At 48.7% G+C, this 19,270-nt stretch overlaps 8 protein-coding genes across 8 annotated transcripts; 5 read left to right on the plus strand and 3 right to left on the minus strand.

Moving 5' to 3' along the window:
- Positions 1-248: 248 nt before the first annotated feature.
- On the plus strand, positions 249-1,346 carry F5B22DRAFT_108523 (uncharacterized protein). The gene is made up of 2 exons (XM_047968740.1): positions 249-475; positions 537-1,346. Exons 1-2 carry the CDS (start codon positions 431-433, stop codon positions 1,074-1,076), a joined length of 585 nt encoding a protein of 194 aa, XP_047831625.1. The 5' UTR covers positions 249-430; the 3' UTR covers positions 1,077-1,346.
- A 2,419-nt stretch (positions 1,347-3,765) lies between these two features.
- F5B22DRAFT_108916 (ferric reductase like transmembrane component-domain-containing protein) lies at positions 3,766-6,327 on the minus strand. The gene has a single exon (XM_047968742.1). It carries the CDS (start codon positions 6,073-6,075, stop codon positions 4,126-4,128), a length of 1,950 nt encoding a protein of 649 aa, XP_047831626.1. The 5' UTR covers positions 6,076-6,327; the 3' UTR covers positions 3,766-4,125.
- A 606-nt stretch (positions 6,328-6,933) lies between these two features.
- Positions 6,934-8,152, plus strand: F5B22DRAFT_108408 (ctr copper transporter). Its single transcript, XM_047968737.1, has 4 exons — positions 6,934-7,107; positions 7,164-7,194; positions 7,265-7,537; positions 7,654-8,152. Exons 1-4 carry the CDS (start codon positions 7,057-7,059, stop codon positions 7,857-7,859), a joined length of 561 nt encoding a protein of 186 aa, XP_047831627.1. The 5' UTR covers positions 6,934-7,056; the 3' UTR covers positions 7,860-8,152.
- Position 8,153: 1 nt separating this feature from the next.
- F5B22DRAFT_108409 (tyrosyl-tRNA synthetase) lies at positions 8,154-10,707 on the plus strand. The gene is made up of 10 exons (XM_047968738.1): positions 8,154-8,655; positions 8,722-8,732; positions 8,824-8,859; positions 8,919-8,975; positions 9,056-9,383; positions 9,434-9,498; positions 9,556-9,604; positions 9,827-9,891; positions 9,975-10,166; positions 10,225-10,707. Exons 1-10 carry the CDS (start codon positions 8,535-8,537, stop codon positions 10,483-10,485), a joined length of 1,185 nt encoding a protein of 394 aa, XP_047831628.1. The 5' UTR covers positions 8,154-8,534; the 3' UTR covers positions 10,486-10,707.
- A 412-nt stretch (positions 10,708-11,119) lies between these two features.
- On the plus strand, positions 11,120-12,231 carry F5B22DRAFT_108471 (uncharacterized protein). Its single transcript, XM_047968739.1, has one exon. The coding sequence runs from the start codon at positions 11,389-11,391 to the stop codon at positions 11,836-11,838; it is 450 nt and encodes a 149-aa protein (XP_047831629.1). The 5' UTR covers positions 11,120-11,388; the 3' UTR covers positions 11,839-12,231.
- On the minus strand, positions 11,953-14,346 carry F5B22DRAFT_108756 (peptide N-acetyl-beta-D-glucosaminyl asparaginase amidase A-domain-containing protein). Its single transcript, XM_047968741.1, has 3 exons — positions 13,836-14,346; positions 13,493-13,708; positions 11,953-13,425 (listed from the first exon to the last, which is right to left on the minus strand). The coding sequence occupies exons 1-3, from the start codon at positions 14,185-14,187 to the stop codon at positions 12,068-12,070; spliced, it is 1,926 nt and encodes a 641-aa protein (XP_047831630.1). The 5' UTR covers positions 14,188-14,346; the 3' UTR covers positions 11,953-12,067.
- Positions 14,347-16,385: 2,039 nt separating this feature from the next.
- On the plus strand, positions 16,386-17,310 carry F5B22DRAFT_108938 (phosphatidylethanolamine-binding protein). The gene is made up of 4 exons (XM_047968743.1): positions 16,386-16,642; positions 16,708-16,717; positions 16,797-16,924; positions 17,014-17,310. The coding sequence occupies exons 1-4, from the start codon at positions 16,420-16,422 to the stop codon at positions 17,232-17,234; spliced, it is 582 nt and encodes a 193-aa protein (XP_047831631.1). The 5' UTR covers positions 16,386-16,419; the 3' UTR covers positions 17,235-17,310.
- Positions 17,311-18,019: 709 nt separating this feature from the next.
- F5B22DRAFT_645712 (uncharacterized protein) lies at positions 18,020-18,450 on the minus strand (the record flags this gene model as incomplete). The annotated part of the gene is made up of 2 exons (XM_047978623.1): positions 18,020-18,126; positions 18,207-18,450. 2 exons carry the CDS (start codon positions 18,448-18,450, stop codon positions 18,020-18,022), a joined length of 351 nt encoding a protein of 116 aa, XP_047831632.1.
- Between the last annotated feature and the right edge of the window lie 820 nt (positions 18,451-19,270).

Consider the following 19,270-nt stretch of genomic DNA (forward strand, 5'->3'; position numbering starts at 1 on the left):
AAAATCATATGTTCTCGTCAATACTGGTAAGCTTGAAAAGTGCTCAAAATAAAGATTACGATTAACGGATTCGCAAAAGACGATCCTTCATTACCAACAAAATAAGTGAGACAGCACTTCAACAAGAAGAAAATGCCTAGTACTCCGTAGACTATGATTATGCGCATCTGCGAATGACGTTGCCGTTGGTTATAGGATAGCCAAGGTATGGCATAGAAGCATATCAATGAGGGAAAGCAGGATCATTTCTGGACAGGAATACACCATGACAGGCCCCCAGTGAGCATTCTAGTGTATAAATTAAACAGCAATCCCGGAGCCCAAGCAGTCGTAGAATACAAATCAAGCACGGTCACTACAACATCATTCTTAGATATATACAAATCATCATCAACTCGAAACCAAAACAAGTGGTCTAACGGACATTATCATGATGAAGTTTATTACTACCCTTGCATTCTTTATCCTTTCTTTTGTACGTAACGCCCCATATAACCAGAAATGAGAAATATCAAATCGCTAATACCCGTAAACAGACTTCCTATGCCTTCTCCAGAACATCCCCAAGCGGCAACACCACATGCCGCCACCTTCCAGGTCCTGTCAGTAATGTAACGCAAGCCTTGCTGAAGGACAATAGCGGTTTCGTCTCTGTCGGAGACGACGGCGTGGTCCGCTCTTTTGTTCCCAACGGAACCGTCATCGACTACTACCAGCTAGACCCAGACCAAGTAAAGCAGTTTGCTGAGAAACAGTACTCCGCATGGGCAGCACACGGAGAGGGAGACGTGCCGGCCAGTGTCTCTGAGTTAGCACGGCCGCCATATCCAGATGGATGTCTCGTGGTCAACGAAACGCAGCTTCTTTTCCCCTCCGTGATCCCAGACACGGGAGACCAATCGGTTTCCCCCTCGGCTACATCAGCAGATAAGCCAACACGCGCTCTTGGCTTGCTGAGTAGCAATAACCCCACCTGTGTAGGATGGAGTTGTCAGTCCTTGGCTGATTGCCAACCTCACTGTCTAGCATGTTATTTTCAGCATGGGCCGCCAAACGGAATATGTTTTGCAGATTAAATCTACGGATAAGGAACTTGGAGGCTTATCGCAAAGGCCGCAGGTAGCTGAAAAGGGGTAGTACATGGACAATTCAGGATGATGAGAGTGCATTGGGAAGTCTGGCTTGATAGGAGTGACGGGCGAACACACACACATACACGTTCATTTCTATGGTTAGTACACGGGTAGCTCGTGCCAGTCTACATACGAGTACAGATTCAGTAGTATTTTGTTTTTTTAAGGACCGCTCGCTATGTTATTTAGATTGTTATATTAGCTTATTTCATCGATCGTAGAACTCGAGTTGCTAGCAGGACTTATGATGTGGTAGCATTCATTGTCAAGGATACATCTGAATACAGGTATTCTTCTCCTAGATTTGGCGAATCGTTTAGTTACTTACCCATCTGAAGAACGATTTTTCTGCCGAAGCTTGCACAAGAATCTGCCGGCAGTGCCACTAAGAGTACAGGAGCTAGCGACACTTTGGAAAAATTCTTAGGAAGATCGTACATTCTATGCTCTTATGGGTATGGGCGCTTCGATGACGTGAGCCACACAACTATCAGAGTCTTTAGCTTTGACAATATCAACATATAACATGAATTTGAACCTCGGTTCTCTCTAATGGCTCAATAGTTTTGTATTCTTTGTGTGACGCTCAAGAAAAAAAGAAAAAAACTTCAGTGGCGCAAGCAGGTCACGGAGTTGCTTGTGCCACACAGCAACAACGTACAATTGAAGACGAGGTAGTTGTCCGTAGAAGATTGGGCAGCGTATTAATCCCCTCAATATTCGCTCGAAAAGTCTAGGTACATAGTGGGAAATTTCATGTATTAGTCTTTTCATACACCTTTTGTGCGTATTTCACCCATTCTTCAATTTGAAGAGTAGGATAAGAGGCATGGAAATTTCTGCTTACCTTGCTTCTTACATACTTGCAATAACCATTCACTTCTTATTTCGTTTGCATCTCGGGTTGAAATCGGATTAACTTCGGTAAATAATAGAACACACCAAACCTCATCGCTCTAAGGTGACACGGGAACCGTCGTTTATAGGTTCATAAAGGAGTACATGTAGCAGTAGTAAAACTGCCGTCCTATTTTGTACTCCTATTGCAACATGACAGAGCCTCCCTTGTGTACAGGCATGTTCACATGGTTACGCAAAAGATCACATGTCTAGATTATAGTCAACACAAGTTCAACTGTACACAAATCATCTAAGGCTTTAGTGTTCATCTCGGATACTTTCTCACATGTTCTGTCTCTCGTGTGCTAGTATATCTCATTGTGGCAGGTAACAGTGGACCTATCAATTCCTCAATCACCAGCTCTTTAAAGTACACAGACAATCTGAGGTATGATGATATTAACACATGATAGTCAGAAGCCTAGTACATAAGTGCATCTACTACAGGATCTCGAGATAATACTACCCGATGCTGACGCGTTCCTGCTCTTCAGACATGGTTCGCATCGTATTCAGCGTGATATCTATCTCATTGACCAAACAGATTAGTCAAATCACCAGAGTACTTCTGATATTGAGCCTCAATCTCGATCTCGGGCAATACTACTTCTGATCTCGGCACTATCAAGATGCTTACACGGAACGTAAGGCGATCTTCATGATCGAAGATGTGGCGATACTAGGACTACATCCAAGGGGCCCTCTCTATAGAGTCCTAGTATGGGCACTCAAAGCTTGAAGACTTTCGTGCAACAACAAACATCATAAAGGACCCTCGTTGTTGCACAGACACATGATCTGCCTCCCGTGTCAAATTTTATATAAAGAGGACATCCGTCTTCATGCCGATATTCAAGTCCCTTTTATCTCCAGACTCTCCAACACCTCGAAAACCAACCCCTCTCATCTTATCCTCAGCTAAACACACTGAACACTCAACCAAATCACCCTAATCACACAATACATAATGGCTCTCGTCGAAATCACCCAGCTCATCGACGAGTGCGGATGGTCGGTCCCAAAAGGGGACCGACACTTCAGACACGCGAGATTATGGAGATGCGGAAATCCAGCCTGTCCCTACATGCGAAACCGTAGTATGCTTCCTCCCCGCCCAGCTCCGCCCCCAGAGCCCGAACCAGTTGAGGACTCGACAGGTGAGCCATTCGTCAATGATCTGATTGTATACCTACTAAAATCATTACGGCAGTTAAAGAGGAGCCAAAGGATAAATGAGGATGAGGATCTAGAGAGGTGATGGGGTAGAGGCATCTGGTGTTGGGGATTTCAAGTAATTAGTATCTATGCTAATGGCTCCTGGGGAAACTGTCAATAGAAATTGATGACAGAATGATGGAACAAGTGACTGATTAACAAAAGTAAATGAGCCTAGTATTGGATAGTCAGGCCAAATTGATTTCCCAAACTTACGCCTTGTCTTCTTCCTTGAGTGCCCTTTCGCTCTTTTCGCATTTCTTCACCGAGGACATACATCCCTTGTCTTCGTAAACTGTAGCATTTGATACAATTTCCTACAACTTATAAAGTTTTCAGTGATGAGGCCCAAGAACGAGTGTCTAGAGTTCATCGTGGCTTAAATGAGATGGAGCATGCAATGTGAAGAATTCTACACATTGAGGGGAAAAGGGGGTTGAACCCCGTAGCCCGCTCCACTGCGGGAGACCATTCACTACGGATGTCCCCTGGCGGAAGCTCACAGCCAGCTACTAGTGTTTAAATTTGTTTAAAGCACTGTCTTTAAGAGATGAAATGGAAAGTGATAGATAAATCGGCAGAACGGACATAGCTACGTCGAAAAGCACATCAGCACCAGTCACAAGCCCTACCAACAGGCAGGCATGAGAACGCCAAGTTGTCACAAGATGATTAGACGACACTTATTCAATGCAGCAATGATGCGAAGGTCAAATCTCGCACCTACACTCTTCAATCAGCGCAAAAGCCGCTTAACTGTACCTTATCCAATGACTACGAAGATTTTGCCACGATTCTCTAATAAGAACTAAACGGATGAGAGAAAAATGCTTAATATCTTCACTATGAAATTCCAAAACGCTAATCCATAAAGTCGTTACCACTCTAATCTATCATCACAAATCAGACGAACATCAAACCGCTCGTTGCCCTTCCACACCCTCGCGCCAGAATTACACGTCGCGACGACGCTCCTCAAATCGCTAATCATGCCTCCCGGCCCACTTCCAAAGACCTTCGTCGGGCCCCTCACCGTGCCCTCGACGAATTCGCTCACAAGAGCCTTCAGATCAGGATGTCTGTCCAACCCTTTACTCCCGAGCTTCTGAATATCTAGCGACATCGGGCTTTGAGCGTTGACAGCTGCGCACGAAGTAGATCCGCAGGTCTTATCCAGATCGACCTCTTGACCCTCTACTTTCTCTTGTATGGAAGAGGCGTTGCTGCCCGCCTCCCTCGTGACATAAATGCACACTTCAACCCCGTGCGTTCGCGCCGCATTGTTAACAGCGACGATCTCCCGCTCTACCCAGCACAGGTCCGCTTTCCTGCGGATCGCCCAGACGAGCTGGATCTTGCGGTCGCGCACGGCGGATTTCTGGATGATGTCGAGGAGCACAGGGAGCACGTAGGTGATGCCCGTGCCGCCCGCGACACACAGTATGTTATCCTCGGGCATCAAGTTCTCCGCAATCGACTCCCCATAAGGCCCGGTCAATATCACTGGCGTCGTTGCCTTTGGGGATAAGTTTAGCTTTCGCAGCGCTAAATCAGCTACTTTCTTCGTCTCGCCTTTCTTAGCTCGGAAGATGTACGAGTGGGATACAGTTCCATTGCGCGTCTGGGGGAGATTCAACGGTGTAAAGGGGTGCGACTGCCAGATGCTACTTTCGGCAAAGCACAGATAGAAGTGCTGGCCGATATTCCAAGGCCCATGAGGCTGTTCGAAGTCCATCCTTACGACGTCGCCATATTCGGTGTCAGCGAAGTGTGTTAATGATGCTGGGGCTGCCTGGAAGCCCATGGAGCCGTTGGGAAGATACTGATAGTGCATCAACATTGTGCGCACGAGACGAACGCCGCGATCCAGGAAGAAAATCAGGATACTTGGCAGCAGGAACGACTTGAGCTTTTGCCAGTGTCCCCAGCAACCTCCAATGTAGACGATGGCCAGGACATAATGAGCCTTGCGAAAGAACTCGTATCCTGTGAGACGGATAGCCCACGGTGTGCTAAGGACGACGAGCATCAGGAGTAAAATCATGGTCACCACTCCCCAGACGATGTAAGTATCCTTGATCCATTCTTGAGCTGTTGTTGGCTGTGGCTGGTATAGCCGCACTTCGATAATTGTCCAGCCGATGGTGTGAACAGAGCCCTGGATGAAGATGATGTACCCGAGCCATCGGTGCAAGAAGTTGAAGCTCTGGTAGGGAACGCCCGTCAGCAGAGAGAGAATTGACTCTCTGTTTGCTAATAGAACTGACAACGGTGTCAAAGCGTAGGCTAGAACTCCGATTCGGTTCGAGAATGGGCCTAGAGTGGACCTCGTGTTATATAGCCCCGGAGAGCTTTTGACGGGAGTAATCCATTTCTGAAAGGTGTAACCGGCGAAGCTGAATATCAACAAGTAGGCGGATAATATCATAAGGATAAGAACCTGTAATCTAGTCGTCCTGCCGAAGATGAATCGAGGCGCGTCGGGAAGTAATGAGCTTCGTAGGTATGCGGAGAACGCATTTGAGAATCGTGTTACCGACGACTTGCCAGAACTGATGCCCCCAGGTACCAAACCATCAGCCCGCGATGGCGCCCAGACTCTCTTTCCTATCGTCCATAACAGCAGAATGCCGAGTATGATTGACCATAGAATGCCTGAATAAAGGACACTCAAGTCGTGTGAACCATAGATTTGGTCAAGGTATTCGCACGACCCAGAGTCGCTCACGCAGGGGATAACTCTTTCATAGTAGCCCCAATGCGGTTCTAAATTGTCTGCTTCGCTGTAATTTTGAATGTGAGCCCGTAACCCTGGCTGGACCTTCATCTTTCCCTAGCGCAAACTCAATTGAGTCGCTCACACGAGTGCCGTGAGACACAGGCGGACAGGTAGATTGAGTACTGCTAGTCTTGTTGAGCTAGTTATTTAAGGTTGAATTCACCGTCAGGTAGATGCGGTCGCGTATCCGTAAGAACTAGTAGGACAGACGTGATCGCCTTTCCCAGGCAAATGGCAAGTTTTAAGGTTTAACATCGTCCAGCTCGTGGGGCGCTTGCTTCGCAACGCCCGGGAACTTATAATACTAGAAAAGGCCATGATGCGTCCAATGTCGAAACCATGAGACCAAGACCACGGTCTCGGTGGCTAGCATCAATCTACATCACGCTCCGTATACCCCAAGTGGATACGAAAATTGCGCACATAGGGTGGCTAACACCCACATTTCTATAGCCAAGAGCCGCGAAAGACCCGGCGTGGGTTTTGTATGGCCTCGCGGCGGCGATAGTGTGAGGGGAGAAGTGGGCTGTTGAGAGAAAATGAGCACGTTTTTCAGGCCCGTTTAGGGCGAAGACCGTGAGGGGATCTTGGCGAAACGCTGCATCGGATGAGCCGCCGTCTTCGTAATGCCGATAGCGACACTGGTTCGACACTGGTTCCCGGGACTAGGACACTGGATCCCTTGGTTCTAGATAGTCTTGGCCCGAGAAACCTTCGCACGCGCAGGCCGACCGACTGACAGCTGATGTTTCGTAAACCTGCGCATATCAACTCGTTCATCATCTGTCTCAATATTGCGCCGTGTTCGAACAATTCTCTCTGATGTGCTCATTTCCAGCCTCATTTCTTGGAATTCGACAACGAGATTAACACGCCATCGCCAGAGAGGAGTCGAACGTGACGGACTATAAACTAGACTTTATACGAAGCGGGCCGCAGTGGACTGGTATAACTATCGCCTCCGATCCCCGAACATTGGAATCGTCATCGCCCATCTATTGAGAAAGTTCAAAAGAATAAGCAGACAAAATGTCTCATGGCGGCGGCATGAGCATGGACGACTCGTCCTGCACGACTCATGTTAGTGGTTGTGATTCTCATGCCACTATCTGCCTTTTTCACTAATAGGTCGCTAGATGTTATGGAACTGGAACACCATCGGTGCCTGTACGTCAAGCCAAGATTGAGCACCGAGATTATGGCAACGGCGAAGAAGACGGGTGCTGATGAGTTGTAGGTTTCTTCGCGGAATCATGGAAAATTAAGACCGAGGGGATGATGGCAGCGACCTGCATCGGCGTGTTCCTGCTAGCGATACTCCTGGAGTTTGTCCGCCGACTGGGCAAGGAATATGACGACCTCATTCTTCGCCAGTTCCAACAGCATGCCGACGAGCGGGCTGCCATGGCGAAGTTAGAAGATAATTGCTGTTCGGCGGAGACTCGACTAGCTGGTCAGACTGTGATATTCAGAGCGACAGCGCTGCAACAGTTAATCCGCAGCTTCATCCGTAAGTCTTATCTCAGCATACAGCATGAGCCGAGGCGACGTTGTTCCTCACGCTACTCTTCGATGGACTCAGCAGTTCGTCTAGATCATAACGGAGCTGACATGAAACGACCACAGATGCCGTAGCATTCGGAATAGCGTACATCCTGATGTTGATAGCCATGGCGTTCAACGGGTACGTCATCATCCTCATCATTGTCGGCGCCGGGTTTGGAAAGTTTCTGTGCGATTGGATGACAGCCAGAGTAGTGGTAGGAGTAACAGCCATGCCGGCAGCAAAGACTGTCGGGGTCAGCGAAGAGGCGACTGTGTGCTGCGGTTAGATAACTCTTTAAATTGTACCCCGTAGCTTTTTGGCGCGATAATGATGATGACGATGATGAATGATTGGCATGTTTACGTTGGCATGATACAGCCTCCCATGGTGGCGGGATTACGGTCAGCGTTCTTTTCCTGGTAGCAAGTATAATTCGGATATTTTTCTGCTTTCTTCAGTATATTCCATGTCTATTGCCAAGACCTTTGCAGTCCCGCGTCTATTCGAAGATGTAGATCCTCTGTTTGAAGCCTGAAATCTTGCTTTGCTTGAAGTACCTACATAAGGTACATACCTAGGTACTTACCCAGGTATCCAGGTACATATGGCCGCTACAGGTGGGCACATACCACCTACTGCCCAGTGCTGATGCGCTGGAAAGATAGCGCGGCTGGGCACTGGCTTGGCTGGGCTTGAGTGGCTAGAACCCCTCGCAGCCCTGTAGGTACCTACAGGTACCTATTTGAGATCCATCTTATCCGCTTATATCAGCTTATCGGCTTATCGAACCCCTCGTCCATCTGACTGCCCCTCCAAAAAGCTGGCCGATCAGCCCCGAAGCCATGCACGTATCCCGAGTGACTCAGTATTCAAGCCAAATAATTGAATATAAACATTTACGCGACTACAACGAGCTTCGTGCGATTCCCTCTCCGCTCTATTTCTTAAGCAGGGTCTTGCCATGGCTGCCAAATCCACCGAAGAGAGGCTTGCCCTCATCAAAGAGAATCTTGCCGAGTTCCTCAATCCCGAAATCATCGAGGCCGCCATCAACGAGGGGCGCAACCCGAGGATCTATTGGGGTAAGGTCAATTGGCGACTTGGGCATCGCTCGCTTTGATGCTAACATATGTTTTGTCTTACTGCAGGAACTGCCACAGTACGTGTTGCCCGGAATCTGCGCGCCAGTCAGAGAAAGACGAAGATAGCAATTGGGAGAACAAACACCAACTAATCTGAGTACGACACAGACCGGCCGACCTCATGCCGGATACTTAGTGCCTGGTGTACGGTGACTACAATCATCATCGCTTGATCGATACGCCAAGCTCACTAGCTGGAACAGGTCAAAATAGCCCAATATGTGGCTGCTGGCTGTGACATGGTCATCCTCCTTGCCGACGTATGCGCCCTTCTATACACGATGCCCACTCATGTACGACCGCGGCGATAATGACTGACGGTAATGACGACTATGGATAGATTCACGGCTTTCTCGACAATTTGAAGGCACCCCTCGAACTCGTTAACCGGCGTGCCGAGTACTACAAGTTCACCATAACGGCACTGCTGAAGGCCTGTGGCGTGTCAACCGACAAAGTGACATTTGTCCTTGGTAGCTCTTACCAGAAGAGCCCCGAATACATCATGGATGTTTACAAGTTGTGTTCATTAACATCGGAACACGATGCGAAAAAGGCTGGCGCCGAGGTTGTCAAGCAGTCCGCTAACAGCCCCTTGAGTGGACTACTCTACCCTATCTTGCAAGTATTGGATGAGCAATACCTGGATGTAGACGCTCAGTTTGGCGGTGAGTTCGCCTCGGTCCGAGATTAGAATACGTGTATTGATGTAGTTCAGGTCTGGACCAGCGAAAGTTGTTCACTGCCGCCAAAGAGTGGCTGCCGAAACTTGGGTACAAACAGGTCAGTTGAGTGCACGTTCCAAGCTTGCGCCCTGAACTGGAGATTAACTGAGTATAGCGTGCTCATCTGATGAACGATATGATTCCTGGTCTTCAAGGCGGCAAAAGTGAGTCTACGTACATGGTACCTTCTCAACTAAATGCGCGACTGTTTCTCCGACGGCTGCTAGTCATCTTTGTGTTGTTCTAAATGCATGCGCTTAGAAGCATGCATTCAGTTCTACCGAGGCATTTGCCACTTCAGAGGGGGTTTCTCTTTAGGGGACACTGCATCAACTATCCCTTCTGTCGCATGTGATGGTTTCCACTGACTTGCGTTCATCCTCCAGTGAGCTCAAGCGATGAGAACTCAAAAATTGATCTTCTAGACCCGCCGGATGTCATCACCAAAAAGGTCGGTCTTAAGAGTCCCTTTATCTTTGAGACATAGTCACATTGAAGTAGTATAACATAGAAAGCTGTTAACACTTAGCGCAGATCAAGAAAGCAGAAGCGGCGCCGCGCGTTGCCGAAGGAAATGGTCTTTTGGCCTATGTCGAAAATGTTTTCCTTCCAGTAGCTGAGCTCAAAGGAAAGCGCGAATTTATTGTCTTGCGAGAACGAGACGGTTTAGAGCCTCTTGTTTACACGGACATTGCCCAAATTCGCAGCGACTACGAAAATGACGTGGTAAGTCTCGCTATTCAACTCCCCTCGGGCTCACAGTAATGTACTAATTGGCTCCAAGCTCACACCCCAGCTCCTAAAACCTGCCGTCATCAAGGCGTTATGTGACATTTTGATACCCATTCAAGAAGAATACAATGCATCGAAAGAATGGCATGAGATCGAATTATTAGCTTACCCGCCACCGGAGAAGAAGGCAAAGAAAGTCAAGAAGATAGGCACTCGCTACCCAGGCGCGACCCAAGACGACGCCACGCCTAATGCTGCTACCTCTGATAACACTGACGGCGTAGCTAAGCTGAACCTAGAATCTAATAAATAAGAAGACTGAAGGAAGCCTCTAGCGGATTCACAGGGTCAAGCCTATAGTCACAATGGAATAGATGTGATATGTTGGATTTAGATAGAGGGGAAGATAGAGGAGAGAAGGGCGGTCACCAAAAGCATACAAAACCTAGAGAGCATTGCGATCAAATTGAGCAAAGTTCAAATACCCCCCTCCGTCTTGTAGCTCGGTATCTACAAAATGAAACCATACAAGCGAGCTCAATATATTGCGATTTCGACACAACCAGTTATACCGCTTCCATCTATCTCGTTCCTTCCTTCATGTCAGCTAATACCAAGTCAGTGATTTCGCAAATGCTACACTCACTATCAGGTCATTTACGTCAATCCCTCCGTTGATAATAAATAACGCCTCGGTCTATAAATAAACCAAGGTAATAATGAGGAGAAAGCTGGCAGGCCTCGATACGAAAATGGATGCGAACAGAAAAAAACAAAAATTCCATTGTGCCTAAATTGCGGTGGCCGGCATACGACCACCACACGACACAACACAACACAACACAACACGACAACGGACGGAGGCAACGCCCGTGTAAAAAAGGGGACCCAAATGCGGGCACCGTCGACGTCGCAGTCGCAACCCTCGTCTTAGCCAAGTTCGTATATTTATTGGACATCGCACGAGGCGGACGAAGGCTTCTTTGCCGGCGCCAACCGTGCCAAGCGAGGTATGATGCGAGACGTACTGAGGTATGTAGGTAGTCAGTCAGTTAGTCAGTCGGTCGGTGGGACGCCGGCGTCGTGTGTATATCATGAGTCGGATCGCTGCTCGTCGTCACGGACAGATATCCATCGCATCGCAGCGCATCGCATCAAGTCACAAAGCAAACCGAACAGAATCCCAGTTTGAACACTATTATCTCAAGCCCTCATCATGCAATTCCCCCTGCACACCGCCCTCCTCTCCTCACTCTTCTTCATCCAAGCTACGTCCGCGCTCCCCCAAGGCGGAACAACAACGTGCATCACGAATCCCTGGGCAAGCACGCCTACATCCACATCCACCCTTATATCCTCCTCCACTCCATCCATAATGACAGAGCCATCCGTCCCCGAGCTCGAACCCCGCGCAACGACCCCGCGCGTGAAGACCTTAGCGCTCTGCTGCTGCTGCATCGCGAAGGCGCCGTACACCTTCGACGAGCCGCAGCCGACGCCGTCGCACTACATGGGCGAGTGCTCGAAGGCGGGGACGCAGGACGTCTGCGGGAGCAATTACACGGGGTCGTCGGGTTTCGCGATGGAGGGGCTCGAGGGGCATCCTGATCGGATTGGGGCGCGGTGCTCGGTTTCGCGATGTGGCGCTATGAGGTTTGTGGATTGAGAGGCGGTCGATAGTTAGAGGTATGAGAGGGGGAGAGGGTAGGATGAGGTGGTAGGGGGGACTTTTACAAGCGATAGTACATACCGCGGATGTGTGTATCGTATGCAGGGGATTTCACAATACGCCGTGTCATGACTATACTATGTCTGCGCGCTTCGTTAATGATATCCAATATTACTATATCCTAGTCGTACTTAAAGGTAGCCATCTACACCCAAGTCTCATACCATCATCTCCCAGCAATCTCAGCAGTATCCGCCGTGACAGTGTCGTTAAACGCGCTCACGTCGCGGAAATACAGCTGTTGCACACCCCCATTAGAACGAATCCCGCTGAACGAATACACCTGATGCGTCTGCCCCACGCCTCTGCTAAAGCTATTATTGCCAGGCCGGTAATAACTCGCCGTACCATTGCGCCATGTATTCGTGATAGAGCCCGTCTTTCCCATCCCCGATTTAAAAGCGCCTGTGGCCACGAAACCCTCAATACCGGTGGGAAACACGGCGTTGCCGCGAACTTCTACTTGTAGCCCTTGGTCCACTTGTGCCCAGAGACTCACGCTTCCGTCGGCGCCGACGTTGTACGTGCTGTTAGCGAATAATGGGTACGCGTATTTCGTGGCGTATGTCACCCCCGGGCCACTCGCGGAATCAGTGCCTGAGATCAGGAATTTGTTCAGGTTATAGTTCCCGTAGCTCGCCACGCCGCCGGTGTTAGTATACGTGAGGAATTGCGTCCATGACACAGTGCCCTTGGTCTTCTGCGTTTTCACCTGTGAAGAGATGTGTACTTTCCGCTCTAGAGAGAAATCATACTCGAGACTCTCGTTGAAGCCCGTAGCATTTTGCGTGAGATGTTGCTTGAGCGAGATTTTCGGCGAGGATGTTTCGAAAACACCTGTTGTCCCTGTGGTGATGGAGCCCTCGTCGTCGAGCCATACGAAGATCTTCCCTGTTATGTACCACTCATCGTCTGTGGTCGTGGACAGCGAGGCGCTTGATGCGCCGTTGTCGACGAGGCCCACGATCTTGATTTCGAAAGTGTGCTGTTTCCCGTCGCAGAGGAGAGGCAGGAAGGGCGAGATGTCTATCTCGTGCTCGGCGATATCGAAGGCTTGGATCCCTACGATTGGTCGGTGGAGTTGCGGTACCACGCCGCCTGTGTAGATCACGGGGAAAGGCCACGACACGCCTGCGAGATGCCCGTCGATGAGCACCTGGACCTCGCGGAAGGGTGAGTAACCCGGGTATTCGCCGTATGTGGCCTCGAAAGCGTGTGCTGCGCTCTGAGGGACATTGCTCCACCAGAATTCCTCATTGCCTTGCCCCTTCACGTCTACCGTGAATACAGCGCGGTTCACGTTGCGCGGGAAGTTGGTCAGCGTGTTCCTCGCGGGCGAAGCTGGATACACGAACTGACTAGGCTTCCCGCCGTTGCCGATGCGCTGAGAGATTGGGATGATCAAGTCAGCGGGTGGGTGGCTTTCCTTGGTCTTCCCCGCGGCTTTGTAGAATGTCGCCGTCAGCGTGGTGCTGAGAAGACCTGTATAAGTGCTGTCGACAATGTTTTCAAGGTCAAATACCACTAAAATACGGGATTAGTCATTACCGCTTTTTATGTATAATGATGAGAGATACAAATAAGTACTGACAGGTCTGTGGCTTCTTCCAGAGCGACAAGAAAGGCGTCATGTCCTTCAGCCATTCCCACCGGATTCCGTAGCTTGTTGGCTCCGCCGTCGACGTACGCCAGACCTCGTTGTCGGTGAGGTACATGACGCCTGTGCGATCATATTGCCTACCCTTGACGGTGGTTGTGAAATTAATGGTCACATGGTCGAAATCGCATGGTGGAGGGGTATATGAACCTGCGTCACATATCAGTACGGAACTAATCACCGCCTCTTAAAGCCATTTGACGCAGCTTGGTTGTGATTCTGCGCGTAGTCCTAAGGGCAATTTGAAGGAATACGAATTGAGTAGTCCAATGCATACCGACATAAGGAGCCCCATAGCTATTCTCAAACACATGCTGCATCAACACCACCGTACACGCCGCCTCTACTAGCTCCTCATCATCCTCAGGCCCAATCGGCGCCTGATCGGCTGCTACGAAGGCCGGTGACTGGCTTATGTCGCGCCGTGTCAGGCCGGCATCCGTCAGCACGGGCTCAGCGACCTGGAAGCATTCTAGCGTTGACTGCGTGGGCGCAGCGGGCGCCTCGGTGGTGGCTGCAGTAAGGGCCTTGTATCTCGCGAAGGGATGAACGGCGCCGGAGCCCGAGCCGTCACGAGACAAAGCCACACCAGCGAAAAGGCCGGACAGCACCAGCAACCGGCTCTTCATGATGCGATGCTGTATGGTTAAATATCTACCGAGGGAACAAGTATATGAGGAATTGTCTGGCTAAACTAGACTGTCCAGAGAAGTGCCAATTGATAAGGCATCCAAAGAAACGAGGGCAAAGGCAACCGACAGGAATGAAGAAGGCCGGTAGCTAACAGTGGATATTGACGAGAGGAGCAAAACATTCGAGTAGCGACGATGTCTCTCTCAATACAACACAGCTTGGTACGGCAACAGCTACCCCTACCCTATGCCTGCCTACCCATGTATGCGCGCATATCACTGCCCAGAGCAGCAGCAACAGCAGCAGCAGCTCGCGTCACATCAAGCTACCTCCCTCTGTGCAATGTGATAAGAACATGATGACAATGACATGGGCTACAGCATCCCCATCGGCCGAGACAAGAAGGTCTAATACACCAACAGGGTCTAGCGAGGGGAATCTCGACCCGGCCCAGACAGGCGACAGGGTCTAGGTAGGTTAGTGGGCAGAAGTGGGGTATATGAACGCTAGCAATACCTACTATGTACATAGGTACCTACGTACTTACCTAGTACTTTATATGTTGCTCATCAACGCCACACTCAATTCACCAGTTTGCCAGTGATAAACCCAAAACCACACCTTAAAAGCCACGCCGGGCAAGGCTTCGAGGTATCAGGCCCGAGACAATGAATGCGAATGAGGGCGACATCGTTTGTATCCTGTACGGAGCCAACGTACCCTATATTTGAAGGCACGTCGAAAGTGACGCATGCCGCGTAATTGGGCAATACTATGTTCACGAAATAATACAAGGAGAGATGGTCCAGCGGCTCAGCCTGACAGCCGGGTACATCAAACGTGGATAAAGCTTGTATAAGCAATAATCACTGAAAACCCAATCCTTTCCCAACATGAACGACTTCGACATCTTCCGTCAAAGCTAGGAGTAGGACGAAGCAGTCGCCGTGTCTTAAGTGAATCACGTCCCCAAATTATCGTGCCCCCTGTGCCCCGGAATATTCCGCAGAGTAGCTGCTAGCGCCATCCCAGATCTTCGCAGTCATGTAAGTACTAATATCAATGCTGTTCAAAGGACAGGATCATCTGGACAAGTTCCTCATCAACGTCGGACACAGTAATTTCAGCCCCTACGCTATGAAGTTGTGCGGTCCATCCTAACTATCGATAATCCTTCTCTAGTGCTAGATTTCGGGTCACATGTTTTCAATGGAACGTTGATACGCGTAACGAGCGTCAGGACTCTTACACAATGCAATGAGCAGCGCACACTCCTCCGAAAGGAAACACTGGTGCGGGATCTCGTCTCTAATCATCGCATTACTTGCAATTCTCGGCGCAAATAATTTCGGTACCGATCCTGAAAGCTCTGAGATGTCAAACAAATCTCAATGTGAGACGTAGTGTAAGAATTTTAACAAGTCGCCTTGGATAAAGAGTAATGTCCTATATGATACAGGTCCCCAATGGCGTTCAAATTTTTATAATTTCAAAATATACACTATCCTCTTCTTGAGATACTGACTTAAAAATGACAATAAATTATACTGATCTAAGTTTTTAGGTCTAGACTAGGTCATCTACGATGTTAGGCATATAATCACTTTCATGGCGATGAAAACGTTGGTTAACAATCAAACCGTGACCTTCATACTTCTCCACGGATGCACATCTTCACATCTTCACAAGAGGCATTCCTCTCACCATCTCAACGAAATTATCCTATTGACAGATCTATTGGCTTCTGTAAATGAAACAATTGCAAATCATGCAGTAATCTAGTGGTTCTGTATCAAGTCATCTGAGCGACCAATCCTCCATTGGTTTCTGGTAGCTGAATGCACCCCACCAATCGGCAGATCCATCGATCTTGTATAGACCGATCATCTCAGCGATTTAAGGCATGCAGCTGCTTGCAAAGGAATCGCGAAATACCAAATTTTTAAACAGTAAAGAGCCAAGCCGGTAGATTAGATAAAGCAGTCAAAGTACCGCACCAGAACAGGAAATTCTATTTAGCCACCTCGCCCCCCCTATTTGAGCCGCATCAGATTGGCCGGCTGTAGATTGAAATACAAGGCAATGAAGCGCGGAGAGATCGTTTTACACGGGGAGTTCCATATGAATCAATGACAAGAATATAATGTAGAGAACTGTGACCCCAAATCCCTCCTCTTGCAAGACTTGCAACTTACTCCAGAGTCCGTGAACGTCAAAAAACAGACAAAATGAAAGCCACCAACATCGTATCCGCTCTGCTGTTAGCAGGAGTCACGTCTGCACAGACTCCGACAGGATTCACACCGGCCGTTACGGAGAAGCTCGAAGTCACGTTTGGCACCAAGAACGTGGCAACAGGCGGCCAGGCACTGACCAAGGCAGACACCGCTCGACAACCTACTATCGGTATTTCAGGACCTGCAAACGAAACGTATATCTGGATGATGATTGGTAAGTCTATTCTCACGACCTGAATACATAACCTTCCCTTATAAAGACTAACGTTGCTATCACAGACCTTGACGCGTATGAATCCCGCACCTTTCGGCACATGTTAACAAATGACCCTCCGGTTTTATCGCTGACAAGGAAATGACGATTTTAGATCAACCAACTTCCTCAACCCCAGTGCCGGAAAGCCCGCCACCTACCTCCACACCGTGCTCCGTGATTTCAAGGCCAGTGGCGCTCCATCCGCCGCGGGCATTACCACTCTGAAAACCACTGCAACTGGTAAGATTCTGTACCTGTTGTTTCAGAATCAATAATAAATTCCATCGCGCATTTTTGAGAAGAATGGACTCTAATAGCTATGATCATAGGTCCGGTTTCCTGGTTTGGCCCTGCCCCAGGCGCCGAAAATCCCCCCCATCCGCACCGCTACACGAACTTGCTCTGGGTGCAGCCAGCCAACTGGCAAGTTCCCAGCGCGGCCAGCACCATGCTGCAGAGCCAGAAGCTCGGATTCGACGTGCCGAAATTCATCACTGCTGCAGGGCTCAGCAACCCCATTGCCGCGAACTACTTCAACGTCACTGGCTGAGTGGACAGGGGATGGCCGAGAATACCGCTGGACAATCATGAGATGTGTATATACGTATATTGTGCTCCTATGATAGGGATTTATATGAACTTAATGTCCATGTCCACGCATGCAATATTGAAAAATGGAACAATCACGTAGTTATTACTGACATATAGTAGGATTGCAAGTGGGAAGTCATTTCAGGGTAACTTAGTCTGTCACAGTCCTGTCCTGCTGTGGTTGCAAGTAATTGTTCTATTATTACACCCGGAGGGAAGTTCTAATTCTTACCCCTTATTCCCTTATTTAGCTTATTATACACTATTGCTTGAAGTTTGTTGTAGGTCGGAAATTAGGCTTCGCTTAGGTCTGTGACAGTCTGACACAGGGAAGGAGTAACTAATATACAAGTGAACTCGTTTCACCTTTATGAGCGAAAATTTCCGCTACGTTTCATTAATATCAAAAACTATTATCTCTCTAGACGGCAGCGGATTCACTTGGGATTATGCGAGAATTCTAGTCATGTGGGTAATTACTGTATGTCGACAGTGATTCCGCGAACATTTCGAAGAAACCTTCGTGCGTAGGCTAGAGGTAAATACAGCAAGTTTATCTGTCTGAAAGAGCCCTAGGATCGTGACAAATAGAAATAGCCTTAACCCTTTGCTTGCCACCACAAGATTTCTTTTAGTAAAGAATGGACAGCCTAGTTGAACAGGTCTTGACCTTGGTCCCATACATCTCCCAGACAAATTTCCTTGTGTGCCCGCTCATCTTGAGCTGCTCGTGCAATCACAGAACTAGCAGATAATTGAGACGCCGAACTTGTCCGAGATATGGAAGCACGCGCCAAGGGTTACGTGCTGAGACCAAGCACCACTGCAATTGTCGTTCTGCCAAGTACGGACTATTTGCACCATGTCAGTCACAATTTGAACGGAAGAGGGCAAAAAGACTGGAAAATGCTATGGTTGCAAGCAAACATACCAGCGCAGTTGGGGCTCAAAGAGAGGATGCTAAGGCTCTGGCCAGGTAGGTAATGGCAACCGCTATCCGTGATGCTTTGGCGTGTCCCGGTCCCAGTACAGTCACCGTTGGACCAAGTGACAAACTCGGACGAGGGGCTAGCGCGGCCCGCAAGCTCAGAAGTAGCCTCTTCAGCAACCGCAGGGGAAGGCATAGCGGCAGCGAGGCCGAGGAAGGCAAAGACAATACTAGTTTTGGTGAGCATTCTGACGAATAGAGATAACGATTCTGGATGAGCAAGTCGAGGGGTGGCGAATGGCTGATATTTAATCTGAACGATAGAACGCTGAGATTTGATGGTGATCTGGAAAACTTTTAGATCTCTGTTCAGACGGGGAATTGGTCATTTAAATAATTGAGCTGACCTCACGACCTGTTCCTAACTGCCATAACACCACAACGCGTACATCGGTATGGCCGTCGAACGATCTGAGCCGATGGTCACGACCTCTGTTCCTAACTATCACCATACTGAAGCGCATCTATCGTAATATCATCGAACGACTTGCGCTACTCGCTTAGAAGGACAGTGTCACGTTGTTACTGTATCGGACTCGCCTTTACCGCTGCTAAAGCACATGACAGATTATCGCAATCCTTTCGACTATTCTGTGAAGTATGAACAAGTTCCCAAACAAGAAATTGTAGCGATGTATGGCGTTGAAGCGGAAGCCGAATTGTAAGTGGCGGAACCGTGATGACTGTCGTCAGCTTAGATGCCGAGTTTTGACATTTACATGGAAGCTGATTGGCTCTAGTAAAGTTTGTATTTTCTCATAGCTTTGTCAAGCACAACGAGCTTACCTAATTCTAGAAGCCCGCTTATTACATATAGCCTATTCATTATAATAGATCTTGATATTTGAAGAGTATGGGCAGCCATGTGTATCATGGTTTCGAGACAATCGAACGAGAAATCAGGTCTGGGCTGGTCTTTTCTTCAACCACCCGTGACAGATCATGCATCAGTCCGGGAAGCTAACACGCCAAGAAAAGCTACCGGTCCTCGACTGTCAGCGTTGAAA

This window comes from Xylaria bambusicola (genome assembly GCF_022495145.1).
Source record: "Xylaria bambusicola strain CBS 139988 unplaced genomic scaffold F5B22scaffold_16, whole genome shotgun sequence".
In the NCBI taxonomy this organism is placed as follows: domain Eukaryota; kingdom Fungi; phylum Ascomycota; class Sordariomycetes; order Xylariales; family Xylariaceae; genus Xylaria; species Xylaria bambusicola.

Coding starts and splice junctions, on each gene's coding strand:
- F5B22DRAFT_108523 (XM_047968740.1), top strand. CDS start 431: ATGATGAAGTTTATTACTACCCTTGCATTCTTTATCCTTTCTTTT. Junction 476..536: donor CATTCTTTATCCTTTCTTTT/GTACGTAACGCC, acceptor ACCCGTAAACAG/ACTTCCTATGCCTTCTCCAG.
- F5B22DRAFT_108916 (XM_047968742.1), bottom strand. CDS start 6,075: ATGAAGGTCCAGCCAGGGTTACGGGCTCACATTCAAAATTACAGCGAA.
- F5B22DRAFT_108408 (XM_047968737.1), top strand. CDS start 7,057: ATGTCTCATGGCGGCGGCATGAGCATGGACGACTCGTCCTGCACGACT. Junction 7,195..7,264: donor CTGGAACACCATCGGTGCCT/GTACGTCAAGCC, acceptor GATGAGTTGTAG/GTTTCTTCGCGGAATCATGG. Junction 7,538..7,653: donor GTTAATCCGCAGCTTCATCC/GTAAGTCTTATC, acceptor AAACGACCACAG/ATGCCGTAGCATTCGGAATA.
- F5B22DRAFT_108409 (XM_047968738.1), top strand. CDS start 8,535: ATGGCTGCCAAATCCACCGAAGAGAGGCTTGCCCTCATCAAAGAGAAT. Junction 9,605..9,826: donor TGGTCTTCAAGGCGGCAAAA/GTGAGTCTACGT, acceptor TTCATCCTCCAG/TGAGCTCAAGCGATGAGAAC. Junction 10,167..10,224: donor GCGACTACGAAAATGACGTG/GTAAGTCTCGCT, acceptor ATTGGCTCCAAG/CTCACACCCCAGCTCCTAAA.
- F5B22DRAFT_108471 (XM_047968739.1), top strand. CDS start 11,389: ATGCAATTCCCCCTGCACACCGCCCTCCTCTCCTCACTCTTCTTCATC.
- F5B22DRAFT_108756 (XM_047968741.1), bottom strand. CDS start 14,187: ATGAAGAGCCGGTTGCTGGTGCTGTCCGGCCTTTTCGCTGGTGTGGCT. Junction 13,709..13,835: donor CTATGGGGCTCCTTATGTCG/GTATGCATTGGA, acceptor TATGTGACGCAG/GTTCATATACCCCTCCACCA. Junction 13,426..13,492: donor CTGGAAGAAGCCACAGACCT/GTCAGTACTTAT, acceptor CCCGTATTTTAG/TGGTATTTGACCTTGAAAAC.
- F5B22DRAFT_108938 (XM_047968743.1), top strand. CDS start 16,420: ATGAAAGCCACCAACATCGTATCCGCTCTGCTGTTAGCAGGAGTCACG. Junction 16,925..17,013: donor TCTGAAAACCACTGCAACTG/GTAAGATTCTGT, acceptor CTATGATCATAG/GTCCGGTTTCCTGGTTTGGC.